Source organism: Ipomoea triloba, chromosome 7 (genome assembly GCF_003576645.1).
Source record: "Ipomoea triloba cultivar NCNSP0323 chromosome 7, ASM357664v1".
NCBI classification, from domain to species: Eukaryota; Viridiplantae; Streptophyta; class Magnoliopsida; order Solanales; family Convolvulaceae; genus Ipomoea; species Ipomoea triloba.
Genome location: NC_044922.1, coordinates 26,882,166 through 26,894,990, shown reverse-complemented (window position 1 = coordinate 26,894,990; position 12,825 = coordinate 26,882,166). Strand labels below are relative to the sequence as shown.

The 12,825-nt window shown below is 31.4% G+C and overlaps 1 protein-coding gene and 1 pseudogene across 1 annotated transcript; one reads left to right on the top strand and one right to left on the bottom strand.

The window, feature by feature from the left end:
* Positions 1–318: 318 nt before the first annotated feature.
* On the top strand, positions 319–836 carry LOC116024434 (annotated as a pseudogene).
* A 7,842-nt stretch (positions 837–8,678) lies between these two features.
* LOC116024433 (transcription factor MYB16-like) lies at positions 8,679–11,269 on the bottom strand. Its single transcript, XM_031265326.1, has 3 exons — positions 11,137–11,269; positions 10,913–11,042; positions 8,679–9,420 (listed from the first exon to the last, which is right to left on the bottom strand). Exons 1-3 carry the CDS (start codon positions 11,267–11,269, stop codon positions 8,679–8,681), a joined length of 1,005 nt encoding a protein of 334 aa, XP_031121186.1.
* Positions 11,270–12,825: the final 1,556 nt, after the last annotated feature.

The following is a 12,825-nucleotide window of genomic DNA, read 5'->3' as shown; positions in this document are numbered from 1 at the left end:
ACAATTTCCTGTAGCTATCATATTATGTCTTAGCAATTATAAGTTATTTATTTACATGTACAAAAGTTATTAACGATAGATACAAAATACATTAACGGAAGATATAAAATTTTATATCAGGTTCACAATGCAACATGAGGTCCACGGTATAACAATTGTACATATATATATGGACTCTTAGACAATTGGGCTAGACATTAGGCCCTCAACTGCCTTCCGGCCTATAATAAATATTCATTGCAGAGACTCTCTTCTAAAAGGTCAAACTTGAAAGGAAATATTCTTTGGAGGTTTAACAAATAGGGTTTAAGAGCAGCCATGGAAGACAATTCCTCTACTGCAAACCCAAACCCTAGCCAACCGATCGCAATGTCTCCGTCAAAATCCGTACAAGGCGAGGCCAACCCAGAACCCCACGCCCCAATCAGGGAATCCTCAGATCTTCCGCCAGAGAAGAGTGTTCAAGAATCCCAAGAGGAAATTCCAAAAGAAGGAGAGGAAGAAGAAGTGGAGGAGGAAGGACAATGCGGGTTTTGCTTGTTCATGAAGGGGGAGGGTATAGAGATCCCTTTAGCGAGTGGGAGAAGTGCGTGGAAGAAGGCGAGAAGAACAATGAAGACATTGTGGAAAAATGCTTTGAGGTCACCTCTGCTCTGAAGAAGTGTATGGAGGCGCATTCAGATTACTATGCCCCAATTTTGCAGGCGGAGAAGGCTGCTGAGGCCGAGGCCCCCAAGGAATTGGAGATGGAGAAAGTGGAGGAAAGCAATTCTGAATCAGGATCAACAGAACCGTTAGGGTTTCAAGGGTTGGATTTTATCTATTATTTATATTGAATAAAAATTCTACGAAGATAGACTCAAGTTAATAACTTTTTAATACCAATAGACTTTTAAATTCCTGAATGGAATACCAATATACTTTCTGATAGACTTTCTGTCAAACTTTTAAAGTGATAAAAGTCTTTAAAAGTTAGAATATGTTGATAAAAGTCTTATAAAGTTAGAATACACCCTCTAAATTTATTATGAAAGATAGTAATAATGCTATCATACCACAATAAGGTTTGATATGTAATTTTTGTATATGTGTTTTGGTTTAATATACAAGAGATAGGATCATTGAGTTTTGAGTAATGATGTCTTTGTCAAGTACGTCTTGGAGGCAAGCACAACACTTGATATATATATCATGTATTTGTATAGGTCCTGGTTGGTAAATGGCATGATTAGTTGACTAATTGGGTTAAAAGGTATGATTAGTTGATAACATTAGCTGAGTGTAGAAAAAAATTGCTTGGTAAATTAGCTATTAGTTGATAGCTATGCTTTGAGTAGCCTTTTGAACTTTTGGAGTTACAAAAAGCTTATTAACCAAAACACTTATATTGATTTTTTAACCAAGTCAAACAATTAATAGTGGTCAAATAAGCCAAAATAGGCTGATAGACTAATTATTTACCAAACAGGGCCATAATATATACAATTCTTTTTGTCTTATGTAAGAATTGAACACCCCATTGTTGTGCAATAATAAGCTTGGAAGGCCAACTCCCAAATGTGACGCTACTACTATACAAATATAAGGAAATAAAATTGCGTATTTATTATTAGTTATAGTTTTTGGCGTAGTGTAAAAAAATAAAGTTACACTTTTGTTATTATTATAATTTTTGGAAAAGTGTTAAAACTCTTGATCCTGACAATTAGTATTATAGCAATCCACTTATATGAATGAAGTAAACTGTACTAGGAAAATCTAGTGTGACGACGGGTTTACCAATAGAATTTTGGTAAGACTCAAACTTCTAACTTTTATGTTACCACGGAATGATGTGCATTAAACTAGTCTAGGTTATTCATAGGTGGTTGGTTCAAACCAATAAGACCAATAGCCAACTCCCACTAGGAGTCAAACTTCTAATCTTCCATTAAATAAAAATGTTTGAATTAAAAAAATCACAAAAGAAATATCTAATCTTATATAGTTCTAATATCATGTAATAATAGTTATTTTCTTAAGATATAAAAATAATTAATATAACAAATAATCATGCATGTACATATGGCAATTATTATACAATGGGCTAGGAAATCAATTTTGTATATGTAAACAAATAACTTAAAAATTGCTGACACATACTATAATAGCTATAACCTACAAGTACAAAAACAGTCAATTACAAATTTACAAGTACATAATATTTCTACAAATATAGAATTTGAATGTTATTTTTGGATCAGAATTTACCATGCAAGATAGACCCAGGTCCATTGTATAATTTGCCTACATATGGACTCTTGACAATTGGGCTAGACATTAGGCCCTCAAGTGCCTTCCGGCCTATAATAAATATTCATTGCAGAGACTTCTCTTCTAAAAGGTCAAACTTGAAAGTAAATATTCTTCGGAGGTTTAACAAATAGGGGTTTAAGAGCAGCCATGGAAGACAATTCCTCCACTGCAAACCCAAACCCAATCGTTATACCCTGCACCACGGTGCACATAGCAATATGCACTACTTACGTAAAACGACGTCGTTTCGGTGTTAATGGACGCAGATGCGAATAACTCAGGGAATTCATTATCTATAATACACATAATCATTATCTATAATACACAGAACGTTTGCCTAGAATACACAGAATGTTTGCCCAGAATACACAGAATATTGACACAAAATACACAGATGTTAGTGGACGCGGACGCGAATGACTCCAGGGAATTCATTATCTATAATACACATAATCATTATATAAAATACACAGAACGTTTGCCTATAATACACAGAATGTTTGCCCAGAATATTGACACAAAATACACAGAACTCATCCTCCTAACATTCGAATGCACAAACACATCACAACATGTGTTAATAATATGAATACACAGAATATTTACACAAAATACACATAACTCATCATCCTAAACATTCGAATGCACAAACAAATCACAACATGTGTTACTAATATGAAATCACAATATGTGTTACTAACATGAATACACATAACGGTTGTCTAGAATACACAGAACGGTTGCCTAGAATACACAGAATGATTGCCTGGAATACACAGAATATTAAAATAAATACAGAGACCGGCCGAAACGGGAAACGTGATTTCCAAAATAAATGGACGATTAGTTTACAATGCTCAAAACGACGTCGTTTAGGTACGTGGTGCACATTGCTATGTGCACCGGGTGCACAGTATAATTTTCCACCCAAACCCTGGCCAACCGATCGCAATGTCTCAGTCAAAATCCGTACAAAGCGAGGCCAACCCAGAACCCCACGCCCCAATCAGAGAATCCTCAGATCCTCCGCCAGAGAAGAGAGATCAAGAATCCCAAGTGGAAATTCCAGAAGAAGGGGAGGAAGGATTTTGATCATTTTGGCATTTTCATTGTGAATTGTGATTTGTGATTTGTGGTACTTTAATTTACTCATATTTTGTATTTTGTTTAATTGTATATAGTGATTTATTTTACTTAGGGGAATAAATACCTTAATGTCATCAATTCCAAGTACGACAAGTGACGATAAATAATACTTCTCAAAGTGTTGGATCTTTTTTAATCATCTACAATAAAAAAAGAAAGTCTAATAATATAGGTTGGGGGTATGGAGTACTTCATTATCCGAATAAATCTTTGGATAGGTTTAGATATTTATTATGTAAGAAAGTAATGTCGAGTTGAGTGTATAGAATTAAAGAGCATATTGCTGGCATAGATCAATTTAAATGTAGGGAAGCTCTCATAATGGCAAATAACAAAAAGAAGAATAAGAGAACTGAAGAAATTAATCTTAGGGCAGAGGTAAAGATCGGTAGTCATGACAATGAGAGTATGAGTAACCCTATAGATGTTGATGAGTTGCAACACTGTTTGGACTTGTAAAATCACCTCGTCCAATTGGCCGTATGGATAAGTTTGTAAATCAAATCAATCCTGAGCCTAGCGATTTTTTCAACATTACTAATACCCAACGATTCCTTTTTAAAACTTTTGATGTGATTGGCCAATCAATTAACAAATGAATATAAAGAACTTCATGTCTGTCAAGAGGAGGTGAACATTATGATTGAAATAAACAGCATTTTTCTTGGTAAAATTATAGGTATTTTTATAGAATATGGTATCTTGAAAATATAAATATTTTCATTCAATTAAATAAGAAAAAGCTAAACTTTTAGATTTTGAGTTATAGGATGATTGTAATTTGGGTCACACTTGTGTGAGACCGTCTCATGGATCCTTATTCGTGAGACGGGTCTTGTCGGGTCAAAGCATCATGCAAATGTCATACTTATATGTACAAATCTCACACTTATATGCTCAAATATAACACTAATCAAAAATACTATTTTTGTTACTTATAAGAGAAAAAGTAATACATTTTTCATAATAAGTAATGTTGACAAGTGCCTCTCACTTATAAGGGCAAATATAATATTTTTGAGGAAAACTGTAATACTTTTAAATCGAAATGTAAAAGTATTGTATTTTCCCTTAAAAGTATTACATTTACTCTAATAAGTAACAAAAAATTTATTCCTGATTAGTATTACATTTGAGCATATAAGTGTTACATTTGCATCTTGACCCGACCCGACCCGTCTCATGGTGAGACGGTCTCACACAAGTTTTTGCTTTGTAGTTTTCATCTCTTATCAACATTGAGTCAATGAGTTGCATGTATATATCCCCCAATTAGTTATCAATATGGCCTATTTAGTTCTTATTTTGATAAACAACATGAATATAGAAATGCCAAAATTGTATATTCAGTTTGGTTTTCTTCATTATCGCTTGTAACTTGAACGATGAGAAATTCCCATTTCAACTATTCATCCCTTGTTTTTGTATTTTAGTATTCTCTTACGGTGTGTTTGGTTCGTATATGAAAATCATCATATTGGAAATGAAATGGGAATTAAATACTTGATAATGGTAATAGGTTTTGGTGAAAGTATTTTACATGTTTGGTAGTAGGGTAGAATTGGAATGATTACCAATATTGAAGATGTTTTTGGTTATGTATGACTCGATAATAAGAATAAAAGTTTTAAAAATACAAAAACAAAAAAGTCAAAGGAATTGATCATAATATAATGACATCCAAAGCATCAATATGGACAAAAAATCAAAACAAAAATATGAGGGATGTAATGAGGAGGCGACAGATCGAGAGCTGATAGATGAGGAGGGATAAGATGGAATGATACATATTTTTAATTAGGGAATGATGTTTTTTAATTAAGGGGTAATCAAATTCCATAATTGTATTTTAAAAAGTTGTCAACCAAACAACAATTATGATTTTAATTCTCATTCATAGTGTGTAAACCCATGAACCAAACACACCCTTAATTGATCCTAGGGTTGTCTTTTCTTTTTTTTTTTTTTTTTTTTGGTGTAACCAAGGGTTGTCATTATACTCCTCTTTTTTTGCAATCCAGTACATCTAAACAAGTTACTCATTTATATGTGTGTGCGCGCGTGTGTGTTTGTAGGTAGTTGTACAATTAAAATTTTGTATTTTGTAATTGACTACAAAAACAATGAGTACAATGGCAATCTCTCTATCATGATAGTATTGCACTACAAAAATGGGAGATGAATAACTAAAATGACAATCTCATGAAAATCATATTGAAAATATTTTTTTTCCTTACTATATTAGTTTGCACTACTAGTACAAAAATGTCAATCCGCTACACTCATAAAAAAGTTTCCGCTACACCTATAGAGGTGTAGTGGGTTTCAGTGACGCTGAAAGTATAGATCTTTCGCGTCACCGTTGGTGCCATCGACCGACATCGACTCATCGCAATCTTTAAGGAAGAGATCGACGATCCCAAGTTCTTTTACCCCATTCATAAAGTCTTTTCTGCCAGACGCGGAAAGTATTTTTTATTTATTTTTAATTCATAAGTTTCTGCGACACCCACAGTGGTATGGGTACCAAGTTTTTGTCCGAAGTAAGAATAAATATATATTCTGTGGTTAATTAACAATGATATTTCAATTTTATGTTAAATAGTAACAAAAATTAAACAAATTATTTTATAATTTAAGAATTAAAGTATAATTTTTATTTTTTATTTTTAAAAAAAGTATAATTTTTTCTACTTTGGAAGTGTGGCTTGGGAGCATGCATAATTCAAGGACAAAGATACTTGAAATTAAAGCTACTTCAAGCTGTTGCTTTCAACTCTTAAGGGAAAGACATATGGAGTAATTGATCTGATGTACTACTCAAATCTAGCCCCACTTTTCCAACCTCCAACTGCGAACTTATTAATTAATTTACACCAAGGATATGTTTTTCTCGTTTTTGGATTATTCATCAATAGTATTAACAATACAACTATATGTCCGCATGTGCAACTCAATTGGTCACAAAAGCAAAATATACAATTATCTTAAAACTTAGGAAAAGGTCTAAATTAGTCACTATACATAACCCAAAAGTGCAATTAGATCACTAGACAAAAAAAAAAAAAAAGGTGCGGTTAATTAAGCAAACACTCCAAATGCATGCAATTTCACCTGATAACAGGTTACCATCCCGCATGTACAAAGAGGCAAATTATACCATGGATCAGGGTTTACCTTGCATTGTATAACGGGTCTAGGCGGCCGGCTGACTGGGTAGTTTTTTTTTAAAAATATTTTTTATAATTTTAAATCTTAAAAATTTAAACCATTAATGTTATGAATAGTTACTGTATTGTAATAGAGTAGTAGTATTCAAAAAAAAATATTAATGTTATAATATATTAACTAATACTCTAATAGTCTAATATGTAATAACTTAATAAAATAATAACTAATAACTAAATTATACTATTAACTAATAATTAATAAATAATAACTAATACTCCGTAACTTAATAAGTAATAACTATTAACTTATTAAGTAGTAACTATTTAACTATTAAAGCGTAAAAACTTAAAATATTAAACACTTTACAATTATTAACTCTTAAAATATTTTTTTTAGAATAAAATAAAAAATAAAAATAAATAAATCGCTGGTCCAAAAATAACTTTCAGATTAGTTGATGCATTCCGTACCTACAGTTGATAGTTTCTGTACATATAGCTATCATATTATGTGTCAACAATTATCAAGTTATTTGTTTACAAGTACATAAACAATTAACTATGAGTACAAAATGTATTAACCGAAGGTACAAAATTTCTGTATTAGGGTTCATGGTATAACAATTGTGTACAAGAAGACTTCTTGATATGTGATGTTAGTTAGCTGATCAAGAAAACGTGAAATTAGACCCCAAAAAATAAAAATTTGAATCACTTTAGAAACAACCTGTACTATTTTAGACTAAAGGACCAAAAACACATCGTTTGATTCCAAACTTGCACTTTTTTGGATAAATACGCATGGATAAATAGAAGTCTAAACACACATCGTTTTAGGATGAATACTTATGGTTTACTAATTGAAACGTTTACTTACATAGAAAACGATGGTCATGTTTTAAGTATAAATCTCCACCATTTATATTTTGGAAGGTGGCAGCTTAATTCAAAATGGAACTGCAAGTCTGCAACGTAACGCCAATGTAGAGATCACATATTTGAAAGAGATTTTTATTCATTTAAGGATTTTAAACAAACAAATATAAAATGGACCCAACAAGAATTAATGATTAGAAGAACAGTCTGCAACAAATTGAGGCAGATCGCATACAGTAGTAATCATAACTAACCTTATTGTCTCAGAACGTACAAACGACATTATTAATCCATAATGAATTAATGATTATTATTACTATTATTATTTGTGTGAACGTACTATCACACAAATAATCCTTAGGGGGCGTTTGCTTTGGGTCATCTTAAATTGCCTAGCTAATCCGGATCTGGTAATACTATATTACTTTGTTTGGTTCAAGTCATGAGATTACTTCAAAGATGATGTGGCGGTAATATTTCAGGGTAATGTGATTACCCTCATTTTCTTAGGTAATATTAGATTATCTTATATTATTCTAACTTTGCCCTTGTTAAATAATCCTTATATAATAATAATAATAATAATAATAACAACAACAACATATATAAAATAAACATGTCTATATAATCAAATATACATGTGTTATATTTATATATTTATTTTTTAATATTAAGCATCGATATACATTCATACATATAGATTAATAAATATACACACCGAAGAGACACATAAATAAATTATATATATATATATATATATATATATATATATATATACTCCGTATATTATTGAGCACGTTATAGTAAATTGATCCATATAACCTAAAATATAACCCTTAACCAAACAAAGTAATATTATATTCCACAATCCAAACCAAACACATAAGGAAAATCTTACATTCTCAAAATCTCACATTACCTTCATAGACATAATCCTATTACCTGAGCGTAATCCAAGATTCTGTGAACCAAACGACCCCTAAGAGTTTTACTACATGAACTTCCATTTTATACTCTATCACTTCTACTCCCTCACGTGACAAGCTATGATAGTTTATCTTCATCCTATGGGTAAGTTTCAACCTCAAACTTTTGTCTGAGGGACTAAAAGTAGGGAGTATAATTTGGAAGTTGATTCTAATTACTCCGTAATTAATTAATTAAGATTACTTATAAGTGATAATTACTTAGCTAGAACACCGGCGAACCCACCGGAGACGCCACCAGATTATTAAGGATGATGTTCCAGTAACTGTTGTTGTCTTCCATGTCTGCCGTGCCGCAGTTTCCGACGACATTGTCGTCGTCAAAATATCCTGTGAGGGTTTGCGGTGAAAGCTCCGAGAACCCATGAATGAAGGTTGGAAGGTCCGATAAGGGATCCATGGCAACATGCGGGATTATGGCGTCGCCGGTGGAGTTAGGGTTTACTATATTCGAAGAACTTTCGTGTACGTATGGAGTTTCCACGTAACATAAGTTTTGGTGGGAAAAGTTTAAATTTTGGTCGGAAACGTTATTTAAGGTTGTCGGAGATTGATGTGGAGTTGCGTTTGGGACAAACGCGCCGCCGGATGAAACCCTCGTCCTTGGCGGCTTGGTCCACGTTTCTTGCCAAGCTTTTAGAACGTCGAGAGGCGGCGGCACTTTGGGCAGCGGCGGCGGCGGAGGATTATTGGTGGGCAGGCGGAAGGAGGAGTTTTGAGCTGAGCTGATGAACTTTGAGTGGCGAGCTTCGGCTTCGAGCCGGGCGGTTTCCCACTGAGCCATGTGGCTGAGATTGGCGGCTGAGCCGAAGGAGGAGTTTATCTTTGGCCTATGTGTCATTGGATCAATGCCCATCTTACTTAGTTTCTTCTTCAAATGGGTATTCCAATAGTTCTTTATCTCATTATCTGTTCTCTTTGGCAGGTGAGCTGCAATGGCTGACCATCTGTACTCAACAAAAATTTCAGAATTTCTCACTTTAGTAAACAAAACCTGATATCAGGTTTAAATGATTGCAGATAGAGTTTGAATAGGTCAATAGGGGAAATCTGCCCTTTGTTGACTTGGTAACCCATTTCAAGTTTGACTACAGTAGGAGCCGGCTTATTAGATGACTTTATTGGTTTGAGCAAGTAAACTATAGAATTTATTCCTTTTCGTTGAACAAGTCAACTATAGAATTTATCTCGTCCACACTCTCATGTTGGGTTGTTATTTATTAATGGAAAACTTTCTCATGTTTTCTGGAAATTGGGGAACAGAAAACAAAAAATATGTTTACTCTAGAATTCTCTGTCCCTCTAACTTCATGCTTAAGGGACGAGGTGTTGAACCACCACGCCAACCATGTTGGTTATCCTTAAAACAATGATAATGGAACATTATTAAAAACTGTTTTCTAAATGGGAAAATCGAATCATCTATCATCTATTAGACTATGCCACTATAATAACCACATTCTCAGCATTATCCACTTACATATTTATTCATTACTATGAATACATTCATTATCATCTTTTTTGCTTATTATCATCTTCTATCTTTTCTACTTGCATTACTTATTTAAACATAACTTATTTGCTCATGCTTAAAATTATACATCATTCACATTTCACATTATCAAAATTAAAAATTCAAATCTATAACACGTTTTATATTTTGATTGAACTCAATTGATTATTGGTTCAGATATTTTTAATTATGTTATATCGGATACAAGTTTGGTCAAGATCAGATATCGGATATCGAAATTTCACATATATTACTATATTAGAATTCAAAGTAAAAATTATATATTATATACATGTCATTCAAATGAATATATCCAAAAGTATTTTAAATATTAGCTCAAAAATATTAATATTATCTAAACTAAATTATATGTGAACTTAATAGGTTATTGGTTCGGATATATTTTTAGCTATGTTATATATAAATATAAATTTGGTTCGGATATCAAATGTAAAAATATGTTAGACTTAAAAGTAAAAATTATATTTTTTCTATTTAAACCAAATATATTTTAAAATATTTTAAATATAAGATCTAAAAATCACACAAAATTAAACTTATGTTAATTTTATAACGTTAATCTAAAATAATAAATTTGAAAAAATAAGTGTTAGTAAACAAATTTTCTAAACAGAAAACAGAGAATGAAAACTGAAAAATTAGAAAACAGTTTTCTGTTAGTAAACAGGTCCATAATGTTCAAGTTTCCCATTGGAGCAGCCTACTAGTAACCTTCTAAGTTTAATTTGACTGGATTAGCAATATCTAACATAGGTTGGTTTACCTCCTTATGATTCTTAACCAGTCAAGATCATAAGACAGGGATTACTAAATGCACATTCTCGAGTAGTGGCTGGCTGCAAGTTTCCTCGTCACCATAAAAAGTAGGGTTTGAATATAAGTAGGGTTTGAATATGATTAGTTACCTATTTCCAAGAAGAGCATGGAGCTGAAGGATGGATTGTTCTTCCTGAAGACTAAAGTTTCCTCTTTTAATGTCAGATCTCAAGTAGTTAGTCCATCTTAGTCTACAGCTCTTCCCACATCTCTGCAGCCCTAAACAAATATTTCCAGAAAAAAGTTAATGCAAACCCTAACTAACCATGATCATATCAGAAAATTGCTAAGCAAGAATGTATAGAATTCGTACCAGCTTTTGCAGGCAAAGCTCGCCAGCTTCCATGGCCGTACTGCTCAATGTAAGCTAACAACTGCTTGTCTTCCTCAGGTGTCCATGGCCCTTTCTTCAACCCTACCTTTTCACAGCACGGTGACCTTCCCATTCTGATCAACCCTATAGAGACAAAAATTGGATTATGTTATAGGATCTATCAGGGGGCAAGGAGAATCTGTATAAATTAAAAAGAAGAATAATAAATAGATGAGAGCTGAGAAATAATGGCAATATCAAATGCTACGTCTACTTCCATTTTGTACTATATATCATGGTGGACCTCCTATTTTAGCAACAGTTATATTGTGGACGAGGTCGGTCTATTATACCTATGGACTATGGTGGATCCTGATCAGTGATCACATTATGTGTTTTCGAGTAATATATATATTACGTATTTTCAGTTAATAAACTGTATACCTATTACAATAACATAGATACTATGTAATTTTTGTTACATAATATGTTAATTGTAAGTACATAATTTGAATGTCGTTTTGGAACAGAGTCCAAAGTGCAATGTCGATCCTGATCCATGGTAATAATTTGTACTTATTATAGGTGTCGGATTCAATTAACAATGATTTTTATAGTATAATTGACTAATAATTATTATGGTAATTAACCTAATAACTACCATAATAATAGTATAATTACAATTAAATATGAGTTATTGGATTTTTTTACAATTATTACAATTACTTTTTTGATTTTATATATATATATATATATATATATATATATATATATTTACACACACACACACACTCAAGGTATAATACTATGAGAATAAAATAAATTATCATTCATATTCCTTCGCGTAATTACTATGGTAGTTTTATAGTAATCTCTCTCTCTATATATATTTTTTATATTGAACATATAAAATTATAATTTCACGATATTAATATAATTACCTAATAATTATTATGGCAATTAAAGAATTAATTGCACAGTATTAGTATATTTGACTAATAATTATTATGTTAGTTAAGATAATAATTGCATGGATATTAGCCTAATTACAATTAAATATGGATCGTTGGATTTTTTTAATAATAATTATAATTAATTCATTCTCATATGGAGGATGTGGAAAAAAGTAAAGGTGATATTATGAAAATGAAAATACTTATAGTATAAAAGTACAATTAAACAAATATTAGTATAATTGCATATAATATAATTATCATGGTAATTAAGCTAAACATGAGTTGTTGGATTTATTTTTGTAATAATTACAATTAAATTATTTCTCCTTTTTTCCCATATTTATTTTCGTAATAATATTGTTACATAAATCTTTTTACATATAAACTTTTTAAAGATAATTGTGTTAGGAGATTTCAAAAAATTGTGTTAGGAATATAGCGGAAACGAATAATCGTAAATTGAGAATTATAGAGAATTTAGCTCATACAAATAAAGAAAAATATAATAATGACAAATGAATATAATATTAATATATATATATATATATATATATATATATATATATATATATAAAATTACGTACGCAACAGACAAAGAAGAGAAATGGATTAAGGATGAATATGAGGTGATTATTGATTACAAAGCAAATTAACAATGCTATTTATACAATTCAAGAAGGGAGAAAAAAAAAAAAAAAAAAAAAAAAAAAAAAAAAAAAAAAAAAAAAAAAAA

Excerpts from the sequence above, each read along its gene's own strand:
- LOC116024433 (XM_031265326.1), bottom strand. The coding sequence starts at position 11,269 with ATGGGAAGGTCACCGTGCTGTGAAAAGGTAGGGTTGAAGAAAGGGCCA. Across the intron at positions 11,043-11,136 it reads AGCTTTGCCTGCAAAAGCTG|GGCTGCAGAGATGTGGGAAG; the intron begins GTACGAATTCTA and ends ATATTTGTTTAG. Across the intron at positions 9,421-10,912 it reads CATGCTCTTCTTGGAAATAG|ATGGTCAGCCATTGCAGCTC; the intron begins GTAACTAATCAT and ends TGTTGAGTACAG.